This window comes from Parathielavia appendiculata (genome assembly GCF_033297405.1).
Source record: "Parathielavia appendiculata strain CBS 731.68 unplaced genomic scaffold N657scaffold_1, whole genome shotgun sequence".
In the NCBI taxonomy this organism is placed as follows: Eukaryota; Fungi; Ascomycota; class Sordariomycetes; order Sordariales; family Chaetomiaceae; genus Parathielavia; species Parathielavia appendiculata.
Window position 1 is genome coordinate 2,040,608 of NW_026944220.1, and position 25,798 is coordinate 2,066,405.

General features: G+C 55.8%; 11 protein-coding genes across 11 annotated transcripts; 7 read left to right on the plus strand and 4 right to left on the minus strand.

The window, feature by feature from the left end:
- Positions 1 to 118: 118 nt before the first annotated feature.
- On the plus strand, positions 119 to 1,325 carry N657DRAFT_608440 (NAD(P)-binding protein; the record flags this gene model as incomplete). Its single annotated transcript, XM_062790266.1, has 2 exons — positions 119 to 425; positions 556 to 1,325. The coding sequence occupies 2 exons, from the start codon at positions 119 to 121 to the stop codon at positions 1,323 to 1,325; spliced, it is 1,077 nt and encodes a 358-aa protein (XP_062652519.1).
- Positions 1,326 to 2,014: 689 nt separating this feature from the next.
- Positions 2,015 to 2,940, plus strand: N657DRAFT_639236 (uncharacterized protein). Its single transcript, XM_062791742.1, has 2 exons — positions 2,015 to 2,584; positions 2,811 to 2,940. Exons 1-2 carry the CDS (start codon positions 2,212 to 2,214, stop codon positions 2,876 to 2,878), a joined length of 441 nt encoding a protein of 146 aa, XP_062652520.1. The 5' UTR covers positions 2,015 to 2,211; the 3' UTR covers positions 2,879 to 2,940.
- Positions 2,941 to 3,896: 956 nt separating this feature from the next.
- Positions 3,897 to 6,585, plus strand: N657DRAFT_39272 (uncharacterized protein). Its single transcript, XM_062787160.1, has 4 exons — positions 3,897 to 4,311; positions 4,373 to 4,752; positions 4,805 to 5,839; positions 5,898 to 6,585. The coding sequence occupies exons 1-4, from the start codon at positions 4,070 to 4,072 to the stop codon at positions 6,191 to 6,193; spliced, it is 1,953 nt and encodes a 650-aa protein (XP_062652521.1). The 5' UTR covers positions 3,897 to 4,069; the 3' UTR covers positions 6,194 to 6,585.
- Positions 6,586 to 8,633: 2,048 nt separating this feature from the next.
- N657DRAFT_534090 (HET-domain-containing protein) lies at positions 8,634 to 10,247 on the minus strand (the record flags this gene model as incomplete). Its single annotated transcript, XM_062787760.1, has 1 exon — positions 8,634 to 10,247. A coding segment is annotated over one exon (1,614 nt), but the record flags the coding sequence as incomplete, so codon positions are not given.
- A 473-nt stretch (positions 10,248 to 10,720) lies between these two features.
- On the minus strand, positions 10,721 to 12,775 carry N657DRAFT_561994 (uncharacterized protein; the record flags this gene model as incomplete). The annotated part of the gene is made up of 1 exon (XM_062788101.1): positions 10,721 to 12,775. The coding sequence occupies one exon, from the start codon at positions 12,773 to 12,775 to the stop codon at positions 10,721 to 10,723; it is 2,055 nt and encodes a 684-aa protein (XP_062652523.1).
- A 1,269-nt stretch (positions 12,776 to 14,044) lies between these two features.
- Positions 14,045 to 17,127, plus strand: N657DRAFT_608449 (uncharacterized protein). Its single transcript, XM_062790267.1, has 2 exons — positions 14,045 to 14,756; positions 14,822 to 17,127. The coding sequence occupies exons 1-2, from the start codon at positions 14,247 to 14,249 to the stop codon at positions 16,829 to 16,831; spliced, it is 2,520 nt and encodes an 839-aa protein (XP_062652524.1). The 5' UTR covers positions 14,045 to 14,246; the 3' UTR covers positions 16,832 to 17,127.
- Positions 17,128 to 17,374: 247 nt separating this feature from the next.
- N657DRAFT_696130 (uncharacterized protein) lies at positions 17,375 to 19,443 on the minus strand (the record flags this gene model as incomplete). The annotated part of the gene is made up of 4 exons (XM_062797320.1): positions 17,375 to 18,484; positions 18,565 to 18,996; positions 19,049 to 19,080; positions 19,117 to 19,443. 4 exons carry the CDS (start codon positions 19,441 to 19,443, stop codon positions 17,701 to 17,703), a joined length of 1,575 nt encoding a protein of 524 aa, XP_062652525.1. The 3' UTR covers positions 17,375 to 17,700.
- A 904-nt stretch (positions 19,444 to 20,347) lies between these two features.
- On the plus strand, positions 20,348 to 21,102 carry N657DRAFT_676502 (GINS complex, Sld5 component; the record flags this gene model as incomplete). Its single annotated transcript, XM_062795900.1, has 2 exons — positions 20,348 to 20,472; positions 20,562 to 21,102. The coding sequence occupies 2 exons, from the start codon at positions 20,348 to 20,350 to the stop codon at positions 21,100 to 21,102; spliced, it is 666 nt and encodes a 221-aa protein (XP_062652526.1).
- A 124-nt stretch (positions 21,103 to 21,226) lies between these two features.
- Positions 21,227 to 22,153, plus strand: N657DRAFT_39377 (uncharacterized protein). The gene is made up of 2 exons (XM_062787163.1): positions 21,227 to 21,249; positions 21,343 to 22,153. The coding sequence occupies exon 2, from the start codon at positions 21,444 to 21,446 to the stop codon at positions 21,912 to 21,914; it is 471 nt and encodes a 156-aa protein (XP_062652527.1). The 5' UTR covers positions 21,227 to 21,249; positions 21,343 to 21,443; the 3' UTR covers positions 21,915 to 22,153.
- A 1,182-nt stretch (positions 22,154 to 23,335) lies between these two features.
- N657DRAFT_629801 (uncharacterized protein) lies at positions 23,336 to 24,054 on the plus strand (the record flags this gene model as incomplete). Its single annotated transcript, XM_062790920.1, has 2 exons — positions 23,336 to 23,554; positions 23,659 to 24,054. 2 exons carry the CDS (start codon positions 23,336 to 23,338, stop codon positions 24,052 to 24,054), a joined length of 615 nt encoding a protein of 204 aa, XP_062652528.1.
- Positions 23,940 to 25,412, minus strand: N657DRAFT_39527 (Methylthioribulose-1-phosphate dehydratase). Its single transcript, XM_062787167.1, has 3 exons — positions 25,000 to 25,412; positions 24,393 to 24,914; positions 23,940 to 24,334 (listed from the first exon to the last, which is right to left on the minus strand). The coding sequence occupies exons 1-3, from the start codon at positions 25,179 to 25,181 to the stop codon at positions 24,241 to 24,243; spliced, it is 798 nt and encodes a 265-aa protein (XP_062652529.1). The 5' UTR covers positions 25,182 to 25,412; the 3' UTR covers positions 23,940 to 24,240.
- Between the last annotated feature and the right edge of the window lie 386 nt (positions 25,413 to 25,798).

Genomic DNA, 25,798 nt, shown 5'->3' on the forward strand with positions numbered 1-25,798 from the left:
CCCTGGCTGCTTGGCATATCCCACTGCTGAAACTAAAAGGTCATCATGAGACGGGACGTCCTGCCCATTGAGCATTCTTTCAAACTATGTAGGCGTGAGCCTGAGGAAAACACTCAAAATGCCTATGCACAATGGGCTCCTCCCTCGAGAGGGCTTCAAGGGCGACACAGTCTTGAAGATCCTCCGCAACACAGCACTCAACCCCAAGTTGGTCCTGCCGCTGCTGCTGCTTGCCAAGTACACTAAGAAGGGCCAGAACTGGGCCATTCTGCACCCAACAGCATACTCGCGACTCAAGAAACTGCTGGCGTTTGGTCTTATCCGCTGGATCAACAACTACTTCTCTCGCAAAGTGCTGAACAACTGGGTCGACGACAAGTATGACTGGTCCAGGGAAATCGTGGTCATCACTGGGGGAGCCGGTGGTATTGGCGGGCAGGTCGTCCAGCTGCTGGCCGAAAGGGGCGTCAAGGTCGTCGTGTTGGATATCCAGCCCCTGACCTACCCAGCTGGTAAGCATCGCTTGACTACATTACTTCTCGCCGTTCCTACAAGCTAACTACAACACAGGTCACACCGTCCACTACTTCAAATGCGACATCACCTCCCGCAAGGCCCTCTCCCTCGTCGCGCGCGAGATCCGCCTTGCCGTCGGCGACCCCACGATCCTCATCAACAACGCAGGGGTGGTGCAAGGCCGCACCATCCTCGACGCCTCGGAGTCCGACATCCGCTTCACGTTTGACGTCAACACGTTCGCGCACTATTTCACGGTGCAGGAGTTCCTCCCGCACATGATCCGCACCAACCACGGCATGGTGGTCACGGTCGCGTCCGTCGCGGCCTGGGTCACCGTGCCCAACATGGTTGACTACGCGGCCTCCAAGGCCGCGGCACACTCCTTCCACGAGGGGCTCACGGCCGAGTTGGCGACGAGGTATGATGCCTCGCGAGTGAGGACGGTGCTGGTCAATCAGGGGTACACCACCACGCCGCTGTTTGAGGGGTATCACAACGACAGCCCGTTCCTGATGCCCGCGCTGGACCCGGCCACGGTCGCCGAGGCGATTGTGGCGCAGGTGCTGAGGGGTGAGAGCGGCCAGGTGGTTCTGCCCGCGTTCGCGAACTCGATGGCTGTGCTGGCGGGCATGCCGCTTTGGTATCAGCATCGGCTGAGGGTGAAGAACCAGGGCATTATGAGGGAGTTTAGGGGGAGGAAGGTAGTGCAGGATGTGGAGAGGTTCTATGAGGAGAGGGAGAGGGAGCATGGGGGTGAAGCGGGTGCCACTGGGCCGGGGGCGAGCACGGTTTTGGTGGAGAAGTGAGGTTTAAAGGAGGGGTCAGCGAGTGAGAGCTGTTTTCTTTGTCCGTTGGCGTGTCTGAATGGATTATGGGTCAGCTGGCTGTGCCCTGATGCGCTGGAATGTAAGGCACGTGAGGGGCCGTGTTGGACAAAGCTCTGACCGGAAAGCTTCCCCGAGGAATGCAGCCACATTCCTTAGCCTTGGTCATACATATCAAAGCCATGACAGGCCTTCTGGTCTATAGCGGTAGTTGGAGGTTGCCTAAGGAAAGGTCCAATACCTCGGATTTAGTGTTCTATCGGATCATTGAAAATGACTGTTAAACTCAAGCAAGGGCATCACGTGAAAGACGGTAATATAGTGCTAGTATGGAAATCCAATAGTAAGGTGAAACGTTTAGAATAAAGGGAACTCCTCAGGAAGATAAAACTGTTGAGATAAGTCACTAAAAGAGCAATGTGTTTACACTCATTGTAACAGCACACAACCTCGTCTCGACACAGAAACTGTTCCTCGTGAACAGCAAGTGAACAATGCACCATAATTTCTTTGTCTCGAAGACTTATATGCCCTGTCACAGCCAGCTCAAACAAGAACAGACTGCTGGTCCTATGATTACGATGACGCCGTTCAAGCACCCACAACAGAGTCACAAGGCAACCACCATATCCACGAGGCCGGTTTACAATGTCGGCCTGGAGAAGTATCAAATCGAGTCTTCATTCCCACTAATCCTAGATACTAGTATATATACCTAACACTCTTCTCCTCCCAGAAACTCCAGAATTTCAGCAGCGAAATGCGGAACACTTCTGTGCTACTCCTCCCAGATCAAACATCATCGTCAAGTCCATCAAGACACATAGCTATATCTTTACGGAAGTTTACTTTGCCTCTTCCCATCAAAATGCCTTCTAGCACGAACACCATTGTCTTCAGTAGCAGCGAGGGGGCCATAAGCGCCGCCAACGTTTCCATGGTATCCCACAAGCCGAGTCATGAAAGCACCTCTCGGAACTGCAGTTCCTGCGTCTCCAACTTCACGGACCTTGGCCAAGATTATACCACAAAGTCTGAAGCCGCAGCGGCAAGGTGGTCATGCTCGGAACGCAGGATCGCGAAAGCCAAGCAGCAGGCGCTAAACAAGGCGCGGGAGGTGAGAGCTGCTAAACTGCGAGTTTTTAACGTGGGTACTGATTCCGAGGGAGAGGACGGCAGTTGGAGCTCAAAGCACGAGGAGGAAGACACCATGGAAGAGGATGTCATTGACGAGGAGTGGCCTGAGGAGGAGTGGTCAGAAGAGTGGATTGAGGAAGATATGGGGTGGACTTGGGAGGAGTATTATAAGGCTGAACGTTCGGGAGAGCTCTCTTGAGGGGACATATCCTGGCAAACTCGGACGGAATCATCTCAAGACGAGAAACATCGCAGATTGGATAAAGGTACAAAACGGACAGAGCGGCTTCTTAAAGCAAGCCTGCCTTCTGACGAAGGGACAATGCATACCTAATGTTCATACACTCCAAATTGACACCATCTTATACACGTGTACTATGAACTTGGATTTTGCGTGATATAACTCGAAGGCCTTGAAATGAGTTGGGTTTTTATGAGATCTTTAAGGCAGCCTCTCCCCCTAAAACTCCTGGTTAGTAAATCCTCCTGGATTACATACATACCTATCCATAACATACTATAGGCTGCAAGAGGTTATTTGGCATAGGTATGCCGTACCCTGGGCTAGACAGCGTTGTGCCCACTTTGAGCCACGGCAGAGGCGTTAACAAAAAAGGCTTGGACACGCGCAGGCTCCGGAATGGTGGCGCCCGGGAGCCCGTGCTCCTCGGAGGGGTTCTCGCGTGGGGGAGTGCCAGCCGAGGCTGCGAGGTTCTGGACTGCTGGAAACCGCTCCACCGGTTTGACAAAATGCAGGCTTTTGGCGCGGCAACCAATAAGAGCCTATGGATCAGAAGTGACGGCGGCCCGATCAGCTCATGGCTTGCATGGAATCAGCCCACTTGTTTGGAAAACGGGGAAGGATGAATCGCCAGATTGCATGTCTCACGCATCCATCCGTCTTGCTCCGTCCACCACCACCAAGAGGCTCACATTAACTCCAATAACATTGAGAACCACGACTTCCTATTGATTGCCCCTTCCCAGCCCCAACCTTACTGTTGACCGCTATCTCCCGAAGTCGTCCGATGGGTAGTGCACCAAGCGCAATGTCTCCTCCTTCCCTCATCTTCACTGCTCCACGCGCGACAAGTGTCCATTCCAGAGGAACTTGAATGGAGTGTGATCCCCGGTTGTGGTCTGCAAAACTCTCATCCTCCCAGGTCTCCTGGTCTGGTAATGTCCAAGTACAAGTGCGTGAGCATACAACGCAGCTTTTATAAGGCAACCAACGGGTTATCATCTTAACTCTGCCCGGCAACTTGTGCTCCCGTTTCAACGCTTCTGGTTGTCGCGACTCCGGCTGGAACTACATCACGACCACGGGTCCCTTCAAGGTCTCGGGAGCCAGTGGCGTATCCAAGCGTGGCGTCCCTCGCTGTCTGACCCAACCACCGAACCGTCCAACCCAAGATCGTCTCACCGACAGACGAGAGCCCCCGGCGTGTTGGATTGTGCGAACGAACAGCGTCCTCTGGATAGTGACGGCCCTCCCAGACCCCGTACCTGAAGCTCAGATAGAGAGTCTCCCCCGGCCACACCTGCTCGCCATTCGCCCTCCATCTTGTCCCCGACAGGCCGCAGCAGCCATGGTGCCCGCTGCTACGCTCGACAAGTCCTCCGAGGACCAGCTGAGCGAGGACCGGATGGATAAGTCCGAGTGTGTCGACCGCCTGTCCCTGCTCCGGAGCATGCCCGAGGCGCCTCTAGAATGCCAGATCTGTGTCGTCGGCGCTGGTCCAGCCGGCCTGATGCTGGCGTGTAACTTGGGCCGGTGGGGTGTCAAGGTGGAGGTTGTGGACGACAGGGCCGATCAGACGCCCGTGGGGAGGCAAGTTGTTTTTTTGGTGCCCTCCGTCTTGTGCTTGGTTTCTGACCCGCGTCTGCTGCAGGGCCGATGGTCTACAGCCCAAGACGATCGAGACGTTCCGCCAGATGCGCCTGGCAGACCCCCTGCTCCAGCGCGGTGTCCGGGTTTATGACATAGCCTTCTGGCGCAGCACGGCAGACGAGCCGCTCCGTCGACTTGGCCGCGAAGTCCACTACCCTCCCGTCATCGATGTGTTGGACCCGTACATCCTGCTTGTGCACCAGGGCATGGTCGAAAGCTTGTTCATCGAGGATCTGAAGAAGCGCGGCATCGAGGTGCGCCGAAACACAGCGTTTGACTCGTACAGTGTCTGCGACAGCAAGAGCGGGCCGCTACAGGTCAATTGCCGTGCGAACGTGACGCAGGACCGCAAGACTCTGCTCACACAATACCTGGTTGGATGTGTGTATCCTTGACTCCGCAGCTGAGGGAAGCCGGGCTGACCGTTCTGCAGGCGATGGCGCTCACTCCAAAGTCAGAAAGAGTATTCCCGATGCCAAGGCCGTCGGCATGTCGCAGGCCTCGGTCTGGGGCGTGCTCGACGGCGAGCTAGAGACCGACTTTCCCGACATCTGGTCCAAGACGCTGGTATACTCGCAGGAGCATGGTTCGATTCTGATCATCCCCCGCGAGCGCAATATGACGCGCTTCTACATCGAGCTCAAGAGCAGCCCTAAGGTGGATAGAAGCCAGCTCGGGCAGGAGTTCGTCATGCACCGCGCAAAAGAGATCATGGCTCCCTTTGAGGTTGGGTGGAAGTACATCGAGTGGTTCGGCAGATACCAAATCGGCCAGCGGGTCGCAAGCCGCTTCTGCGACAACCACCACCGCGCCTTTCTCGCCGGAGACGCCAGCCACACACACTCGCCCAAGGCTGCACAAGGCATGAACACGTCGATGCACGACGCCTGGAACTTGTGCTGGAAGCTCAATCTTGCCGTCCGAGGACTTGCCAAGCCAGCTCTACTCGAGAGTTACGAGGCGGAGCGGAGAAAGATCGCCTTAGACCTTGTCAACTTCGACTACGAGCACGCAAACAGGATTGCCGGCGGAGATGCCGAGGCGCTCGCCGAGAACTTCAAGACAAACGTCCGCTTCATCTCGGGCATCGGAGCCGAGTACAGCGAGAACGCCATCAACATGAGCCAGGACCAGGCTTGGGTCATGGGCGAGGCCAAGCCGGGATGTCTTCTGCCGCCGGCCAAGGTCACGCGCTACCTCGATTCGAACCCGGTCGACATCCAGCTCGACATCCCCATGCTGGGCCAGTTCCGAGTCTATCTGCTGATGTGGGACGTCCACCAGTCCCGCATCTTCCTCGAGACCTTCTGCCAGGCCATCGCCTCGAGCGACTCGCTCGTCAGCCAGCTCTCTGCGGCCGCAAGCATCTCCTACGCCAAGCAGCCGCGCGCTCCGGCTCCAGAGGACATCTACCTCCGACCGGAGCGCTACACAGCCGTCAGCCACCTCTTCACTTTTGCCCTGATCAGTTCGTTCCCCCATTATCCCTTTAAATGAACCCGCTTATTTACTGACCGTTTCCGCAGCAACCATGCCCAAATCCGAAATCGAAGTCACAGACCTGCCCGCCCTTCTCCAAGACAGCCGTTGGACGTTCTATCTGGACAATATACCGGAGCAGGACACGCGCGGCTCGCTGTGCACAAACAAGTGGCTCGGCAGCCTGGGACCGGGCGAGGTGGCCATCGTCAATGTGCGCCCGGACGGCTATGTCGGGTCTATTGGGCGCTGGGATTCCAGCATTGATGATGCTGGGGAGGATGCGGCAAGGTGGATGGATCGGTATTATGATCGGTTTTTGAAGGTGCCGGCTGCGGTGTAAGGGGTTTGTCTCGGGCGGGAATGATGGGTTGTTATGACTCCTTGTTTTCCACCTGGGTGCCTACCTTTTCCGCTTGGCGCAAGCTGATGGCGAGGGCGTAGAGCTGACGGATTGTTTACTTGCTGGAGACATATAAGGCCACTACTGCGAGGCAGGTGGTTTGTGAAATGGAGTTGGTCACAGGTGGGAAAACCATTTCTGCCTATTCTTTCTTCGGTTCTCGTTCCTTGCTTGGCGCCTGGAGTTTATCGTGGCATTTCTAACGTTGAGATGCTCTACAACCTTCTTTCCTGTTATTGGGCTTGTTTTTCCAATGCTGGACTCGTCTCGTTTGGTTTACGTCCATCGGCTCTACTTTGGTAAACTAGTTGATGCTATTGCTCAGGCCGTGGTCTGAATAGCTCTTAGGTCACTGGCCCCTTTTGCTTACTACTTTAGCGACATTACCTGCAACACTTACATGGACATCAAGGCACATACCTGACACACAAGGTGTCTGGTACTGTAAGTAATTCGCGCACAAAGAGCGCTTTCCCCCCTCTGAAGTGTGTTTTGTCTGATCCACAGTTGAGTGTTGAGAAAGCAGAGAGGAGCACCACTTCAGATTCTCTCGGTCTCTTCTTGTGTAAGGCCGTTGTGGTCCGATACATCTGATCCTCTCACAATTATACGCCTGACGAGGCACTCGGGGCTGGGTGTGTCTGGAGATATGGGAAGGAATAACTCCTAATACTAGTCGCACTCAAGAAAATATCGTAGTGATGCTGCCAGGCGAGGTTCAGGTATGGCAGATGGCCATGGTTTAGAACCTTTCCCAATAGCTTCGCCCAGAGAAGACGAGGTGAGAAACCCGGGGGGGTGGGGGGTTGGGGTGAGATCTAACTTCTGGGGCGAGGGAGACTATCCAGCTTCGTGTGCGAGTGATATACGAAACATCTGGGTATTCGACGTGATACTTCTCAGAAACGTAAAGTGAATGCTACCCCTCTACTAGTGCTGTGTACGTCCTTTGCTTCCCACCCCCTCGACTGCGCAAGGTAGTGTACCACTCAGTAACACCAAGTCTAGGCCCAATCACTTTGCTGAAGTCGCCGAGTTCTTTTTTGGTCAACCCCGGAAAAGTCAGCCTTCCAGCGCGCCTAGATACCAAGTGAACAGCAAAACACCCTCCATGGAATCTCCCCCTTCATTGCCATGAATTCGGGCCGCAGGTACCGAGTGGTAGTTCGCCACCTGACGTTGTCAACCTTGCAGACACACCTCGAGACCTCGTACAATAAAAGTGAAGAGCTCAACCATACTTCTTCGGTCTCCACTCTCGAGTTATGGTTGCCGCTTGCTGCCAGTGCTGTCCGCAAGTGATCAAGGGCATCCTTCATACCCAATTCATCGTTGCCGCTGATAGTGGCAAGACCTCGTCGATAAACATCTGAAGGTCCTCAGCCATCGCCTCCGACTCGGGATCTTCGCTGATGTTAACAGTTGTCGTGTCCGGCACCAAGCGATCTGCCCTGAGGGGCGCTTCCATATCGGCAGCCGGGATGTCGTCGGGGGAGATCCTAAACTTCTTACTGAACAGTTTGGCTTCAAGTTCCAGTGTCATCTCAGCAGCTGGGATTTCCTTCGGTATCTCACACTTCGGCGAGGAATGGACGACACGATACGCTTCCGGTGCATACATCCACAAAAGACTCCACAACTTGCTCCCGTTTTCGCGAGCTAGGTCTAGCGGCGTGATCCCTTTCGTATTCGGTGCTGTCACGATCGCGCCCTTCCTGAGAAGCAGGCGAGCAATTCTCTTGGACCCCAGCTTGACCGCGGCGTGGAGAGGTGTTTCGCCGCGAGAGGGCCGGCGGACATCGGCTCCGTTGTCAATGAGGAGTCGCGCGATTCCTTCGTCCCCCCGCTCGACGGCAATGTAGAGCGGATTAACCACGAAGGGATCCGACGGGCAAGCCTTGGCACCTTTCTCAAGGAGCAGCCGGACTAGTTCCTCGTCACTTCTCATGACGGCATGTTCAAGTGACGCTGCTCCCGCAGGGCCCGTTTCCGAGAAGTAGGCCACTCGCTCGAGGAACTGGCGCGCGAGGCTGTAGTATCCCGTCTGAATCGCAAACGGCAGGAAATCTTCTGCGGTCTTGGAGAGGCCGTCACCGTTCTCAGAGTCCTCGTCGCCAGCAGTATAGCTGTTGATGTACCGTTCCAGGCGTGATACCCCGTTCCGGAAGTCTACTTCCGTACTTTCAACTCGGCCATAGTGCTCGAAAAGCTCCGCTTCTGTTCCACACTGACGTTCGTATTCCGCAACTAATTGGCGCTCTTGCTCTTCGAGAGCTTTGATGGAAGCCCGTATCCTTTTTATCTCAGTCTGTTTCCCGGCCAGTATCTGCTTCTTGTTTTCCAATCGTTTTCTCATCCTTTCAGCATCCTGTTTTCGTTGTTCGTCGATCCGCCGTACATGGTCCAAGAGCGCAGTGGCCCCGGATAACCGTAGACTCGCAGTCACATTGAAGGTGACAGGGGCAGTGTCGGACACCACAAGGACCGGTTTGAGCACAAATCTGCGCTGCGAAGAGGGAGCCTGGAGAGTCTCCAGTGCCATGGCCAGCTGCATGGTGCCATTATCCGCACGTGTGTTCCCGATAACCTTGTGCTTCCAAACCACGCTGTTGCCGGCGATATCCTCTAGGGTAGTTTTCCTGGCAGCAACCATGAGACTGTAGTGAGGTCGTGCTTCGGAATCGACTCCAAGAACCGCCACAAAGTCGGCCGACAAGCCCTCGGTTTGAAACCGGACCAGGATTTCTCGGGTCCCGTTGGCCGTGGGCATGAGAGCCGCCTCAATCAAAGCCCTTTCCTTGTGCCAACACGGTGTCGGATGGACGCCAACTACATCCAGCCCAGGGACGGACTTCCGAATATGGAACCAACAGGCTTCGGACGACTGGGGAGGTGACTTGCGCCCGGCCTCAAGCTGAATGTGAACTAAGCGAGAGTCTCTAGTCGTGGGTTTTGCGACCAGTCGTGCTCGTCGGCCTTCCAATCTGACGTACTTGTTGGGTCGTCCTCCAGGCGCAGCGGCGAGCGGGACCGCCACCACCCTATCCGGATCTCGTTCAAGGCCGCATTTGAGAAGACCGACAATTTGCCCGTTTGCCATAGTGTGGACGGCGAGCGAGAGGCGAAGGCTCCCGCCGTGGATTTCGAATGAGGAATGCGAAGAGTGGTCCATGACGACGACCTGTCCCGAGTTTGCAAAGTATGAGGGAGCGGGCGCAAGGACGGTTCCGAAGACGACATCAGGTATGCTATCGTGGCCCGGGCTCTCCGACTCGAGGTGCCACGCGAGGATCGAATCGTCCTCAAGTTCCTTCATGATCTGCTCCTGCAACCTCCGGAAAGCCTTCTCCCCTTCGCCATATATCATTGGCATTGATACGCCAAATATGCCGAGAAGGCAGTAAGCAATATCCTCCTGTCGTTTTGTGACTCTGTTGGCCGCCCAGGACATCCGCTGGGCGACGCTGGCGTGATGGAGCTCGGTGATCCCCAACAGAAACGAAGTCGGTATCCCCGTGACCCTCTCGACCACATCGCACAACTCCCCTTTTGTCCCCATACACTTCCACTCTCTGTCATAGAAGCGGAGATTGAGTGGCGCAAGGAGCTCTTGCAAGGTCCATCCTCTCCGAAACCAACGGCTTGAGGAAAAGACTTTGAAGGGGACATCAGAGAGGTAAGCGTAACAGATTGCGGCGTTTCGATACCAACGAAACATGGAGTTGATAGCCTCCTGGAGTTCTACCGAATTGGCTTTATCGATGCAACAGCTGTCGATCCAGACGTATTGATAGCCATCCGACTTGGCTTGTTTGCAGCAACCCGTCATCTTGAGCGGCCGGGCCGAGTCCAAGTCCAGCCTTCCGTCCTGTACATCGCGGTAGGACACTTCTTCGCTGTCGTTGCCCCATGTGTGTGACAGGATAGCGTAAGGAGGAGGATCCACGTAGAAGAAGTCCTCTAACTTGAACGTGTCCACGTTTAGGAGTCGCATGGCTGAGCTGCCAGTGGCTGACGGATGAGTGCCACACTTTGACTTGTGAGAATCGGGGATGCGACGTCTTCGAGGCCATGGGTTGACAATGGCGAATTGTGGAGGCAAGGGATTGATGTGGAGAGCTGAGTGCTAGGAGCCTTCCGTCTCATTGAAGTGCTTGCATGTACCTGGCTCAGCCACACCGCTGCCCAATCCGGGCTGCAGCTCCCCCAGCTGTCGGCTAGTGTGGGAGTCAAGCAAAGCTGCAAATAAGCGCCAGGCAGATTTGCTGCTCTGGCTTGAGAGGTGATTAAGGTTCGAACTCAAATGTGCTGCGTGCTCGTTACAAGAAACACTCCGTATGTGCTTCGGAGAATGCCTATCCTGAATATAAGCTTCAGTTCCCTTGTCAGTGACTTCACTCCACTCCAGTCTAGGCTTTGAACCAGCTGCTGGAACCTGGCTGGTCCCGTCACTGACCAAGATGACACTTAGAACCTCACAACAGTGATTCTCCCTCTCCCGTCCTCTCCAACAACCCACCGCTCATCCCCAGCAATGTAACCCTTAGCAATGAGCTCCGACCACATCTCGTCGGGGAAGTCCACTTCCCTGGTTCTTGCAGGAACCGCGTTCGGTTCGCTAGATCGCCGCCTAGCGGTCCCTGAATCACCTTTAACCTGGATCGCCGAGATCTCCTTGACCGTGACAGTAGGACGGATGTGTACGGATAGGATCTCGAGTATGAAGCGATGGCGGGCGATAATTCGGACCCCTGCGGCAAAGTCCACCATCTCGGCGACGGTGAGGTAAGGAAAGTCTTCATGGCGCCAGCACGGGGCACAGCCAGGCCAACGGGTCGACACGACGGCGTTCTGAGAGCTGGTTTCGCCGAGTACCCAGGGCCGGCCCGCAGGGTCCATCGAGAGCGGTAGCCGCAGTCGATCAGGAATATGCTCGGCGCTAGCTTCGAGAGGTCGAGCACTGCCGTTCGCGTCCACCACGCGCACGCAAAAGTTCATGTTGACGGCCCCGTTGGCGCCGCATTCGTCCAGCCATATGGGCCCATTGACCGGCCCATCGACGATTGTGGAAAGCGCGACAGGCTCGAGATCAGCAGTTAAATCAGTAGCCGACCGAGTGGCAAGCGGGTAGACTGCCTGAGGAGAAGACACTGGCTCTGGAATGACTGGAATCGCCGTGCTTCGGACCATGTGAGCTCGTGGAGGATTTAGGGAGCTGTGCTGGCCATCAGTCCACCGGTGCTCTTCTTCAACCACGTACAGGTTCCGATTATCCAGGGCCAGGCACCTGAGTTGAGGCGTTACCCGCTGGCGCAGTCCGTAGAAATCCAATTCACGCCATGCCATGCGCCTGATAACCTGCGGCCCAGCAGTAGCAACCGCAAGAGAAGCTCTCCTCCGCCTATTAGGATCTGCCTTATCTTCATCCAGGCTGTATGTCGCTCCAGCAACCCTGCTGTTCTGCCCATTCCACAAACCAGAGGGCAGGGATGGAGCTCGAGCAACCGCGGGCCTCTTGTCACCCTTTGGATCTTCCGACGGGCGGTACGAGCTGGGCGAGGAGATGTCCCACACCGCCAGCTGTTCAATGGGGTCATCCTGGTAGAGCGAGCGGTTGGGTTGCCACAAGTACACGGCATAGTGGGTGGCTGTGTGTGCGGAGAAGAAACGGTCGGAGCAGTTCAGGGGCAGGCCGAGGAAGTGCAGCTTCCACTCGGACCGGAATTCGACAGTCCATGTCTCCCCTGGGCTGGTGGCAGCAGGCTTGCGGAAGACGTCGAAGGCCGTCACGAAGTGACGATGTACAACCTCGAGCGGGTTCAGTTGGTGAAATGGCAGTGCTTCTGCCCACTCAAAGATGAGTACGCCTTGTGCCATTCGAACTCGACGAATGTGCTTCGAACGAACATCGAATGGCACCGCGACCCGGTGACCAGTGGCCAGGTCGAGAATACGGTAGACGTGCCCCGCGCACCGGTCTGGGGCCCAGTGATCTTCGGACCCAAGCGCAGCAGGGTACACCAGGACTCCATCCTCCTGGCTGTACGACCAAACCGGGTCGGGGTAATGGAAGTTCCAGGTTTTTTGGTCCAAGCGTAAAAACCTGTTCCAAGGTGCTACTCCCCAGAACGAGAAGATGGATCCGTTTTCCCTACTGCTTGGGGCAAGCTCGAGCTTGTCAACGACACGAGGACGTCCCCGAGCCAGATAAAAGTATCGACGAGCCACTTCAGCGAACGTCGAGGACCAGTCGGGCCTTTGCTCGGCCACGTCTCTGAGTTCGGCCTGGAGATTTCTTGGGAAAGCTGCTGATGAGGAAGGCAACGAGGCCGCAGCTGCAGCTAGGCGGAGCTCACGGCATCGGGGGAAATTCCAGCGCAACAGTAGCTGAGAGACGAGGTCGGTCGTAAAAGCAGCAAGCCATCGTCGAGAAACAGCGCGACATCGCACACAATCCCGTGGCGGAAGGAACGAGATAACGAGAATGAAGAGGTCGTGCGGCAGCTCGGTAATATCCCTCATGGTGGCGGTCGGTGGTCATTTAGAGATGGGCTGCATAGATGACGAGATTCCATAATCCAAATTGCTACCACAGTGAAATCCGACCAGTTCTTATGCATGCGACGAATCGAGAGGCCGATGACCTTGACTCGGACTGTGAAGGCGATACGGGGCCCGGGGTGTGATATGGATGACTAAACTAGGTACGTGCGGATAGTCGATACGATGTTTTGGATTAAAGTGCAGAAGGCGCAGTCAAACTCTTGGCACACCGGGCGTCGGGTGCTTGGCTCGTTGAATGAGCGCCGAATCCGTGGTTACTTTATCAGTTCCCCAGGCAGAGCAAAATAAGTGATAAAACGAGAATCAAGTAAACCTTTCGAGCAGTTGAGTTCAGATGTCTGTCTTCGGGACTGGTCTGAACTTCTAGTACGGAGTAAGGTATGGATACAGGCAACTCAACTGATCAACAGCCAGTGCTTACCACTGCATTTCAAGCTCAGGCGAGCTGTATGTACAATGCAGAGCTAGGTTCTCCGGACTCCGTACCCTAACCCCAACCTTCCTCTCTCTGGGAGGAAGGAAGCCACTCACCCCTTCTCATCATCAATACAGCTCATTGACATTACGCTATGGGTGACCGCACCTGATGCCGTTATCTTTCTTGTGTACTGTGTGGCTTTGCTCGACCTGTTAAACTGGATCCATTCCTACGTCGTCGACAACGTCCATCGTCCGGCTCCCAACGGGCATTTCCAGGACCCACAAAGCCGTCTTACACCACCATCAAGCACGCAGGCTCGGCAGACACTCCTCACTGGCAGATCAGGGAACTAGTCGGATCCAAAGATGACTGCATTCGTTGTCAGACCAAAGGCACACACCTATAATGTCCATCAAAGCAACGGATTGTAGTGGATTTTCAGGTGACATGCTGCGACCTCCAATTGTCGCCCAAATCTCGGCTTGTGCGGAGCAGCGGGATGATAACGTTAAGCTTTTCAGGCAGCGTCGCGTGGAACCCAACCCCGCATCTCCCGAGTCGTCTTATTCGTGCATCCTCCGAACTTTCTTGCTCTCCACGATTTTCCTGTCATCTTGGCAAAAGCCAAGCAACCAGCGAGTCCAGCCTTGGCATATGCAACCCGCGAGCTCCCATCTCATCCACGATCTCTTGGCTTTTCGATCTGTTCGACCCTGCTGCCGATTTCCTCGTCGCGATCCCGGCGCGTGCTTGGTCCGACGCCTCCAGCGCGCAGCCCGACGCTCCCGTGCACGGATACGACTCCTGGGGGGGTTCGTCCGCCCATCTTCCCGAACTTCGCGTATTGCGTGGGCAGTGTCACGGACGAAGCCTTACACTCACCCACCCGAAGCCTCATCTCGAACCGCGAGGTCCCCTAGCGCCGCCCCAAGAACGTGTCACGCACGCAACCGCATTGCATACCCGTTTCTCTGCCGCGGCAGCCAGAATCCAGATACCTGATCCTAGATGGGCTTCTCCAAGAAGCCAGCCGACACCCGCGCCGCCGACCGTTCCCCTGCGCCCGCGTCAGCTTCAGAGGACCCCTCCTCAAGCAGCAACCTCTCCTTCTTTTCTCGCTTCACCCTGCCGCTGCGATCACGTACCCGCTACATTGCCGACTTCCACATCCGCCCGGCCGAACCCCATCGCAAATATGGCGCCGGCGACCAGGTGCAGGGCGCCGTAGTCCTGACTGTCGTCAAACCCGTCCGCATCACCCATTTGGTTGTGTCGCTGCATGGGTACATGCGCGTCTACAAAGGACCCAACACAACCGCCAACGAACCCATAATCGACCCCGGTGAGGCGCTGAGCTCCTCGAGCCGGATCTCGCGTCAGAAAGGCCTGAGTAACGGCTGCGTGAGACTGTTCCAGGATGAGCAGATACTCAGTGGGGACGGGAGGCTTGAGCCGGGCCGATACGAGTTCAATTTCAACCTCCTCTTTCCTGGAGATGGGTTACCGACCAGCATAGATGTATGTGCCGCGTGCGACATTTGTCCATTCACGGCCAGTCCCATTTGCTAACCTGTAGTCTACAGTTTGAACGCGGGACCATATCGTACATGATCACGGCCACCCTGACCCGACCAGCGTCTATTGGGACCAAAACCCCGTCTAAAACCAGCTGCGAGCGGAAAGTGGATCTCGTCGAGAAGCTCGATATTGGACCCCTGACCCCGCCACGACCGCGTACCATCTACCTTGAACCTATCTCAAAGAGGCACAAAAAGAAGGAGAAAAGGCATCCAGTTGCGAGCGCGGGAAAGAGCGCGGCTGCAGTTGATACGGCTCCGCCAATATCTGACCTTGACTCCACTCGAGCACACGAGAACTCTACCGAAGGCTCCCTATCCGTAATCGGTGAGGAGCTGGGACAAGAGACCACAGCAAACGATGCCCAGCGTCCGCAGAGCGATGTCAGGAGCGTAAGTAGCGAGAGCGTCGTGAGTGGCAGCACAGGTCGAAGCAAAGGTGTCGATGCACATCAAGCGGTAGCCATCACCGCTCCACTGGGAGGGAAGAAGATCGCTGCCGAGAAGGAGCGGACCATCACGGCGACGATCGAACTACAAAAAGGAGGTTGCCTCAGGGGAGATGTGGTGCCCATCAAGATTTCAGTGCAGCATATCCGACAGATTAAGAGCATGCATGGGGTCATTGTCACTCTCTACAGGCTGGGACGGATCGATTCCTCGCCACCATTGCTCCTCAAGGAGCTCCCCAAATCCGAGGCCCGGCCGCTGGAGAAAGAGGAGTACTACCCAAAGTCCAAGACTGGTCTGGGCGGTCTTTCCCTGACCTCGGCTGGTTCCTGCAGCGTGTTCCGAAAGGACTTGTCTCAGGCCTTTGCTCCGCTCATCATCGACCCTGACACACTGTCTACCAGTCTCACGGCCTCGGTGCGGGTGCCACCAGACGTCTTTCCTACAATTAAAGGCGTTCCCTACGAGATGATATCGTTCAAGTACCAAATAGAGGTGATTGTAGACCTCGGAGGCAAGCTGGCCAACCAAATCCAAAGCATCAAGCCGTCTGGTTCAGGGCTGAGCCCCGTAACCGGGACGCTAGGAGTGGTCGGCAGTCCACACGATTGCGGTGTGCCCTCGTTGGCTGCTTGGGGTACGAATATCATCGATACGGACAGGCTCCGGCGTCAGAAAGGCGTCATCTGCGTGGTCTTTGAGGTCGTCGTGGGAACAACGGACAGTAGCCGGCTTCGCGGCAAGGGGCCGACGAAGCCAGAGCCGTCCGTCTACACTGTTCCGGCCCAAGAGACTGACGTGGATGAGGGTGCAAGGACCGGGAGACAGCCTCGGCAGACCCTTCCATATGATGAGGATGGCTATCCGCCAGAAAACTATCCTCTCGAGTACGCTCCATCACCTCACACACATCTGCCTCAACCTTATCCCCCCTGGGCCACCGCTCCTCCGCAGTCGTTTCCCGCCCCCCACTACATCCCTCCTCCAATCGTACAGGACGAGAGCAGCCTTACTGAAAAAGAGCGCATCAGACGTGCCGAGCAGCGATTGCTGCCCAGCCAACCGCTACCAGATGAGCCTGTCGCAGGTCCCTCTAATTCGCTCCAACCGAACGGCGAGAGTACATACGACGCTGACGATCATCTTCCGATCCCTGTGGCCGGCCCTTCACACCAGCAAGGGACGGACAACCCGACGCAACAGGAATCACCCGCGGAGCCCTCGGCGCCAACATTAGAGGACCTCTCCAACGGAGCAGAGGCCCACCCATCGGAAGACAAACAAGAACTCGAACGACGGCGACTCCTCGCGGAGGCAAGCGCACCACCAGAGGTCCCGGACGACTATGACAACGGAGCAGGCAGCGGCGCCGCGCCGTCAAGACCATTAGCGCCGCTAGCAGGGCCGAGCGCTCCCCCAGATAACTTTGAGCCGTCGGCGCCGGTGCTGGGGGACGAGGAGGCCTATGGGCCACATTACGCTTATGTTTCGGCGGTGGCAGGATCTTCGATGGTTCAAACCGGGCAGAGTCGGCCAGCCGAGCCGTTGCCGAAGTATGAGCGATGAGGAAATCATGGGCATATACCCTCGGCTTGCCTGAGTTATATGACATGGGAGGCTTGGGCTGAGATGACGGACGAGGCGAGCCTTGGATAGCGCCTGGAAAGAACACGAGAATCGTGTGGTACGAGGATAGTGTATATTGTAATCAGCTGCTGGATCGGTGGTATACGCCTTTCTGTATATTTGGAGCACGAGGATTGTGCGGCAGCTTGGTTTGGATAGCGGAAGACTTCTTTGATGGATAATGAATAGGATGGTTCTGAGTACATCTTTCATCTTTCTCCCAATCTTCACAAAGCAGAATTTGCCGTAAACCAAGGTACCTTTTGACTGTGCTGAGGAAAGCAAATCCCGAAATGACCAAGACGCCTTACCTTTAACGTTGCGTGGAAAGCTTTGTGAGTTGTGGTCAGCCACCAGTTCCCTTCCTAGTGGTCACTTCTTTTAGGCTACACTCGCCGTCGTTCCTTTTCCTTTTTAATCCGTATTTCACCGTTCCCCAATTTCATCCTCTCCGTTTACTATGAAGATGCTCATGTGGTATCCGCGAAAACAGAAGGAAAAAGAAAGAAAAAGGGAAAACCATGTAGACAGACCGAAACCGAAGAAGCTAGAAAGGTGAGGCGGAAGATGAGGAAAAATCTCGTTTCCAAGTCACCCGCGCCAACCATTATCAGCCTCATCCAACTCCCGAGCCACATCATCACCTTCCAGCTCTCCCACCACTGCTGCTTGAGCCATCGGATGCTCACAATCTGGTATACGCGGCGAGCCGGCATCCGAAGAAGGTAAAGGCCAAGAATCCACCCCGCGCCGTCCACCCTCAGTCGCATGGCCAGGACAAAGCCCAAGGAGGCAACATAAAACCGTCATCAGCTTCTACCGGCCCGGGCCAAGGACACCCCACCGCATAGCCCTGCAGCCCTTGACGCCCCGTCCCCTCTAGCAGGATGAAGTCCAAACCCGGCGACAGTGGGACTGGGTGTGCCAACGAGCGTGGTATACCCCGATCCATTCCTCTGATGCCCGCCACCACTAGCACCATGAGCAGTATCGCCACCACCTCTCCCCCGAGCGACATAGTGTCTGTAGCCGCGATGAGGTGGGGGAATGACGACCAGATACTCTCCTCCAGCCCCATGCTTCTGCTGCTGCCTTCCATAACTTCCCCCCGCAGCAGCGCCAGCAGCAGTGACAGGAAGCCGATACTCGACGGCGTGATGCGCCGGCGGCAGCACGGCGAAGTGTGGCAGGACCGGTAGAGTCGGCTGTCTCATAGCCATAGAATCTCCGCCGCCGCCGCCAGGGGTATTATCATGGAAGATGCTAGTACCGGTGGAGAATACCTCGCCGTCCTCATCCTGTTTGGGGGAGCTGTGATGGCGGCGCCGGACAGCGAGGATCACGAAGCCTGCGAGGAAAAGGGCTAGGACGCTGCTGCCTGCCGCGATGCCGGCTATGGTTTGGGTTGGGAGTCGTTGAGGGGGGGTTGAGATGGGGTTGAGGGAGGTGGATGCGTCTGGCTGAGAGCTGGCGGTTGAAGGGGGGATGATGGGACTGGCTGGTGCTGTTGTTGTGAGGGTCGAGGTTGAGGATCGATGGGAGGTGAGGGTCAGAGTGGAAGTGATGGTGGTTGTTGTATCTGCTCTCAGCACCCTGATTGGGCGGTTAGTATGAGGTGCGAGATAGTAATCGGTGTATGGAGGTTTGAGAGGAAATCTTTGGTTGGGACATACCGAGTGTTGGTTAGATAGACGGTAGTCACTTCGGTTGAAGTTGTGTGCACAGTGATGAATGTTGTAGAGATGCTCGTGAGTTCGGTAGTCTCAGTGACATAGCTGGTCACTGTTGGAGGAGGCCCCTGCTTCGCTTGCCTCGGACGAAGAGCAGCATCGTTGCAATTCTGTGGCGGCACGGTTGATGTTACGTGGTCCGATGTGGTTTGATCTGGCAGACCGAGACCCGTGGGTGCCCTTTCTGCAAGGGCAGTTGCCGTCGCGGTCACCCACACGATGCTGGTCTGAGTGGCAGCAGTCGATATGGTGGCATCGACAGCAGAGACGACGGTTGATTTTTCAATCACAACTATCACAACCGTGGCTCGCTGCGTTGCAACTAGATTGACGGTCTGGAAGATGGTTGAGGTGGCAGTTACGGGCGCCCTTTGACTGATTAACTCCTGACATTACTCAACCCACATCACAGCAGACCCAGACTTACAGAGGATTGAGACATTTCGCCTCAGAACAGATCTGGTCGCTTTCACAGCAGCCGGATCCGCAACACACTTTCCCTTTCCCACAACAGTAGTTCCCTTCGATACAGCAGTTTCCGCAGCCGGCACAGAAGTCGACATTGTTACCGAAGCAATAATTGGAGCCGTTGGCAACACAGTCTCTCCTCCCGACGTCCAGAATGCGCTTGTTCAGGCCAAACAGAGGCTTCGCTCCGGAGATTGGGACGGTCCAAGCCTTGTGATACCGGGTATCTGCATCAAGAGTGAGACCGGAACCTGTCTCGGATGTGCAGTCAGTGCGAGATGTGAAGGCCCGGCGGGGCGAGAGGGCCAGAGCAGCGACAATAAAAGCAGCCAGCCGGCCCCAGGGAAAATTCATCACGATATCGGGTCATGGTGCAATCCCACGGCGGGGAAGAGGGACGACGATGGGTAGTGTAGGCGCCATTGCAAGGACTCGACGTACGTGTTTCATGGACCAGCCTTCCAATTATACAGCAGCCAGCTCGCCTTGTTCACCGCGTCTACCGACAACAAACCATGGAACGAGACATGTGGCGGCGTGCATACGACATGCACATACACCGACTTAGCTGCTGGTAAGGAACATGGCGGGCACCACTCAGACGTCGGCGAGCATCAGCCAATGACGAGATATCGACGGCGACCGTCATCACCTTCGTGCCTCCCTGGCCGGTTAGATTCAATGCAAGCCCTCGGAATGCGGCCGAAACTGTCGCCACAACAATTGGATCACTCGACTGGCTGTTCAAATGATGGCAGTGTAACTGACTTGACTGTCAGACCTCAACCATTCTCGCCAAGTTGTTTGATCCATCCTGGGCTGAACAACATCGGGCAGGAAGGGGCTTGTCGGTGACCAACCGTATGACAGCGTCATCAGCGGGACATGTTCTCCCCGAAAAGTAATGAAAAGCGCGGACCGGGAATAGGAGAACTCAAATCGAATTAACTTTACCAGCCATGACGTTGTTTCAGCTTCAGTTTCAGGAAAATACACATTAGGTGGCAGGCTTCAGGAGGAAGGAAACAAAAAGCTTCCAGGTCCGGCGGATCAGTTACAGGTTGTCTCGACAACGATAGTCCTGGCCGACGTGGGGCCGCGCAGCCCCCACTGCCCCGCGCTGCGATCGAGGTGGAAGATCCGCGCATCGGCCGATTTGCATGGGACTCAAATGTGCGTTTCCCATCGAGAGAGACGTGCAGGTAATCATTCCCTTCGGAGCAGCTTGCTCACGGCCGCCTCGCCCTCAGCGCTCGCCATGGACATTGACGACATTCTTCGGGAAGTGGACCCGATTTTCCATGACATCCCACAAGAACAGCGCGATCTCCAAGAGCTGACCCGCGCCTGGGTCGCCGAAAGATCCGCTCCAGAGCTGCTTCCGTAAGTTTTCTCCTCCACGAGCCCCGACACTCCTTTTACCAGCCGCTGCCTCGGTATCACTTCCCTGGACTGACTCGTTACCGACTTAGCTGGCCCGCCAACGGGCTCTTCGAGCGCATCAACGCCAACATCAAGACGCAAATCGAAAAAGTCGAAGAACTCACCGGCGACATGGACCCCAAGACCAACTTCGCTCTAATTGTCATTCAGACCGAGCTCGAGCGCTATCGCTACCTGGTGCGCAGCTACCTGCGTGCGCGCCTGGCCAAGATCGACCGCCACGCGCTGCACTACCTGTCGACCGACGCCCTGCGCGCCCGCCTGTCCGACGCCGAGCTGGCATACGCGACGCGCCATCAGGCCCTGCTGCACAACCACTACCTGTCGTCGTTCCTGTCGTCGTTCCCCGCCAACCTGCAAAATCTCAACGACTCGGCAGCTGGAATCAGCATGATTGAGACGCCCGACCTCGAGTCGGCCGTGTTTATCCGATTGCTCAAGGACACGCCCGTCGAAGGCCGTGGGGTGGACGCCGACGGGGCCATGGATGGCCGGGAGAGCGATATTGTCATCTTGAGGTGGTCGGATGCGAAGCCGCTGGTGGAGGCGGGGAGCGCCGAGTTGGTTTGACCGGAAGATGCGCCTGCAAAGGACATGATGGGCACGCCCAAGGCTTGGATGGCCCCGGTCCGACAGCTAGGGCTCTCGGTGACATGATGCACCATGACCCAGCCTCTGTCTCACCAGCTACGGTTTCCGGAGAGGAATGCCGACAGGGTTGGTCAGCCCGGGGCTTGGAAGATTGATCGTCAGGGAAGCGCTGCCAGATGGACCTCAGGCGCTTGACCAGCTGACTTCGCACCTCGTCAGGGCTGGCCGTAATGCCAAAGCTGTGCAATGACTGACTGCTCGAACAAAGTCGATACCAGGTTACCACTTCGGAACGGAGGCAAAGGACCCTGGAACTGGAAATGCGGCCTGAACTCGCCGAATTTGGCCTGCGAGACACGGAAGCCCATGCTGGAATGAAGGCCGAGTTGCAATGGCTTGTTTCGGGGGTATACGCCGACATAGTGGGTTGCGCATCTCACCAGACTCTACTATCCAAGCAGTCTCGCAAAGGGGCTACGGTGAAGGCGTGCCGGTTGTGTGTGGAAGCCGGCGAGGGAGATCTCTTCCCTTGCTTTGACCCGGACTTCAAGAGCAGCGAAGGTGGACTGTCTGGTACGGTGGATAGATGGATTGCCCGCGCTGTCCAGCCGTATCGAATCGGAGCCGGCATCGAACGTCTGGATGCCGCGTCTATCTGTGGAGCCCACCAGTTCATCAGTTGGCGCTCCGACGTCAGCCCCGTGCTTCAGAAGTGGGGTGAGCGGAGTCAGCAAACGGTTCTCCGCCTCCTTGCCATGGAGTTGGGCATAAAATTCTTGATTTGGCGATAGCAAAACACGACGTTTGGAAAGTTCTGCCGGTTTCTCTTCGTATGTCTATGCTTCCTGGTGGTTCCAGGTGCACAGCGACGAGAAAATCAAGACGTTATCCCTCGACTGGGACTCAGCACGAGCCAACACCTAACCAGAAGACTGTGGCTTGGAGCCTGATGATCTTGAGACGATTAGCACGTGTACGCCGGACTCCGAGCAACATCCCGTAGATGTGTGCGTGCATACGATGATTGTTGTCGATGTTGAGTGCCTTCTCTTCAGCAACGAGCCCAATGTGCGATGTGAATCGGCTTCAAGCTTGCGCCTTGGCGTACCACAGTCCTCCGTAGGCTCCGCAGTGTTGTCGACCTCAGCTGAATCGACTGCTCTTAAGTGGGGCACATTGAGCACCTTCCACTTCGTTGTGGCGTCTCAGCACTGGCCGCCGACAGCGGTTCGATCAGCTGCAAATGGCAGCGTCAGACGCCTCGCTTGATGACGGTGTTTGTTTGTCTGAAATGTTGTCGATCGGGAAGCCCTTGCCTCCAAAGCAGCTCTTCCTTGCCGTCTGATGATGTTTCTTATCCGTGCCATCACGGAGGGACACGGAAACACAGGGACATTTCCCGCCTTGTTCAAGCGAGTGCTCCCAACAACAAACCTGCAACGGTTCACACAACCCGGCATAACAGCGCCAAGCCACATCCCCCGGAAGCGGGTTACGCGAAGTCCTTCATCTTGATTGGTGCCCAGAATGATCGGACGGCCCGATCGGGCAAATGCGCTCCTTGCAGCGTGAAGACTGGTTCCTGGACGCCTCCGTAATTTTACTCTGCATGCCATGCATGGGCCTGTGTTTTCCTCCCTCCAGGTTTCAAGCGCAAAGCTACCAAGGTGTGCCTTAGTGTCCTGCTATATTTTTAAAGGTGATGGAATGCAGAGGAATGAGAATGCTAGGGGGATGATTCTCGCACGAGTCGGAGAGGAATGAATGGAGCAACGTCTGCCCTCTCTGCCAGGCCAGCCTGCCTGTAGTGTGACGAGAATCAGGGCGGGAGGGTTCGTGTTTTGCGGGTGGGTACCTTCTGGCACAGTCTGGATGAATGGCAAGCAAGGACAGCCGCGGGCGATGGCTGCAGGTGGAAAGGATCCTGCCTGCTCACTGGACAGCGTCCAGCTCTCGGATCGCGCCTGAGGGATGAACTCCCTGGCTTTGGCCGCCTTAAAGAATGCACAGCCCGGGACACGGCGAGGAATTCAAATTTCTCTCTCTTGTTTTGGCTCGGGCTTGGGAATCTCAATACTCGCTGTCTCTTTCAACCGTCCTCTCTCGTTGACATTGTGTACTATCATACTACGTTCGTTGAAGCATCACTTGCTCTCGCTCGCAACACTACACAGTTGATATTCGTAATACCGTACAACCACCACCGATCAAAATGCGTGTCACCTCGATCATCCTTGCCGCCGGCTTCGCCCTGTTCGCGAACGCCCAGTCGAGCACTGAGGGCAATGCGCCCTCGACCACGACCGACGCGGCCTCGGCGGCCCAGAGCTCTCTCCAGGCTGAGATGATCAAATGCCTTGACGCTTGCCAGGCCGGCGACGTTTCTTGCACATCCAAGTGCATCGCCGTTCCCAACCCGAACGAATCTCAGGTACGTTGCACTCGCCTCACCACTGGAGACCTCACCCAGAATCCCAGGTTTACAAGTTTTCCTACGCCATTTCAACTTACACATGACTAACACCCGCCCAATAGGTCAACGCCACCAACACCTGCGTTGCCGCTTGTCCCAAGGGCAACGGCACCGAGGCCGACATCAACGCCTACTCGTCATGCGTTTCGGGCTGCATCGCGTCGAACTACTACACCTCTAGCGTCGGTACCCCCCAGCCGACGGGCAGCTCGGGTAACGGCAATGGCAACGGAAGCGGCAACAACAACAACGGGGGCAGCAGCAGCGCCGGCGGTGACAGCAACAGCAACGGCGGCGCCACGGGCACTGGAACCAGGAACTCCCAGGCCTCTGGCACAGCGACCGGCGCGGCCTCTTCGGCCACCTCGGTGGGCGCTGCTCCTACCGCTGGGTTGATGGGTGTTGGCTCCGCCGTGGTGGGCGCTGCTGGGTTTTTAGCTGCTGTTATGGCTCTTTAAAGCTTAAATGAGTCTTGCTGGTGAAATGCGGAAATGGTTACAGGGATGGATGATAGGTTACGACTGGGTCTGTGATGGGTTTGTGGTGTAATGGATGGGTATAATCATGTTGGTTAGGGTGGGTACTTAGGCAGCGCAACTATGACGGAGTTGATTGTCGGGACTGATAGGGTGCAATTGATCCTGCTATGACCGCCGCGGCACCACGGGCTCAATGTCGGTGATCCAGGGCAGGTTGAGCTGCTTCATCTCGACGGCGAGTTGGAAGAGATAGTCCAGGCTGTTGTCACTGTCTGTTAGCATGTGGGCGAAGCAGGAGAAGTAAAACAGAAGCTCACCTCTCGCACTGCGTCTTCGCCTTGTGCACGTTATCCCCCCACACATAGACACCGTGCCTCCTCACGAGCACCGCATAGGTATCCGGGTAACTATCCATCGCCTCCTCCAGAAACTCCGTCAAGTCCTCCTCGTGCGCCGTGTTCTCAATCACCGGAATGACCAGCGTGTCGTGGTACCCCAGGTTGCCGCTCTTTTTGAACCCGCGCCCGAAGCCCTTGATCTGCTCGATATTGTTGATGCGGAACTCGCGGTTCTTGCCGAGACCCTGCGTCTCGAGGATCAGCGTCACCAGCACAGCCCAGTGCGAGTGCGTGTGGATGCAGCAGCCGGCGCGCCGCTTAGTGAAGGCGGCCAGGAAGAGCGGGGTGCACTGGCTCGGCTTGTAGTTGGGGGGGCTGCGCAGGTAGACGCGCTTGCGCCGGTCGAGCGACTGGGCTTGTGCGGCGAGGGAGAGGACGTAGATGTCGGAGGGCTTCATCAGCTCCTTCTGGACGCCCGAAGGCGCGATGTAGACGAGGTCACTGTCCGTTGCGCCACATGGTTAGCGGCAGTGTGCTCTGTATTCCGGTCATGGCCGGGTAGTCCTTATCTGGTGGCTGGACATACTCTTCGCGAATTGAGGCCCCTCCTCCGGTGCCTGTAACCCAACCGAGTGTCCAAAACTTGGCGCAGAGCGAGGGAATCAAATTCGCCGGGTGGTTGGGGTCGTCGGACTGGACGAGGTGGTCATTGTTGGCGGCCGGCTGCTCGTCGTCCTTCTTGGATCGCAACCATTTTGCGTCAGCCATGACGACAATTGTGGTCTAGCTCGCGCTCGTATGTCTCAAAACGGTCAAACAAGGTGTTCTCTGTCGTTTCCGGCCCGGTCAATGGGACTCTATCAAGGCTGTGTTGTCGGCATATCTTATAAAGGCGGCAGACTATATAAATCGCGAGATGAGGCTATTTGGGGCTAAATTGGCGAGAGGGGAGCCGCTACAACGCAACCCTGGTTTGTTTGTTAGCGCGGAACTTGCATCGTAGGTATTTCCACTTGAACTCTCGTTTGTACTTTTTTTTTTCTCCTCTTCCCCTTTATATTTATCTTCGTCTTCCTCTCTCTCTTTATCTTTCTCTTTCTCTCGTTTTACTTTTTATCTTTATATTCTATCTTTCTGTTTTTTATCTCTCTTTTTTATTTCCTTACGTTCCTTAGTTACTTTCATTTTTTTTCTTTTCTTTCTTCCTTTCTTTCTTTCGCTTTCTTTCTTTCATTCCGTATCATCTTGATCTTCTTCTTCCTCTCTAACTTTGTCTTTCTCTTCTCCCTCTTCTACTTTTTGTCTTTTCATCAATTTTGTTTCTTTTTCTTATTTCTTACGTTTCTTTTGTTTCATTTTATCCCATTCATGTCTTAGGTAAATGT

Bases quoted from the DNA above. Each gene is read 5' to 3' on its own strand.
- N657DRAFT_639236 (XM_062791742.1), top strand. From the start codon at position 2,212: ATGCCTTCTAGCACGAACACCATTGTCTTCAGTAGCAGCGAGGGGGCC. The intron at 2,585-2,810 runs CTGAGGAGGAGT...GACAATGCATAC, and splicing joins TGTCATTGACGAGGAGTGGC to CTAATGTTCATACACTCCAA.
- N657DRAFT_39272 (XM_062787160.1), top strand. From the start codon at position 4,070: ATGGTGCCCGCTGCTACGCTCGACAAGTCCTCCGAGGACCAGCTGAGC. The intron at 4,312-4,372 runs GCAAGTTGTTTT...CGTCTGCTGCAG, and splicing joins GATCAGACGCCCGTGGGGAG to GGCCGATGGTCTACAGCCCA. The intron at 4,753-4,804 runs GTGTGTATCCTT...ACCGTTCTGCAG, and splicing joins CACACAATACCTGGTTGGAT to GCGATGGCGCTCACTCCAAA.
- N657DRAFT_608449 (XM_062790267.1), top strand. From the start codon at position 14,247: ATGGGCTTCTCCAAGAAGCCAGCCGACACCCGCGCCGCCGACCGTTCC. The intron at 14,757-14,821 runs GTATGTGCCGCG...TGTAGTCTACAG, and splicing joins GGTTACCGACCAGCATAGAT to TTTGAACGCGGGACCATATC.
- N657DRAFT_39377 (XM_062787163.1), top strand. From the start codon at position 21,444: ATGCGGCCTGAACTCGCCGAATTTGGCCTGCGAGACACGGAAGCCCAT.
- N657DRAFT_39527 (XM_062787167.1), bottom strand. From the start codon at position 25,181: ATGGCTGACGCAAAATGGTTGCGATCCAAGAAGGACGACGAGCAGCCG. The intron at 24,915-24,999 runs GTATGTCCAGCC...CGCAACGGACAG, and splicing joins GGGGCCTCAATTCGCGAAGA to TGACCTCGTCTACATCGCGC. The intron at 24,335-24,392 runs GTGAGCTTCTGT...CAGTGACAACAG, and splicing joins GCGAAGACGCAGTGCGAGAG to CCTGGACTATCTCTTCCAAC.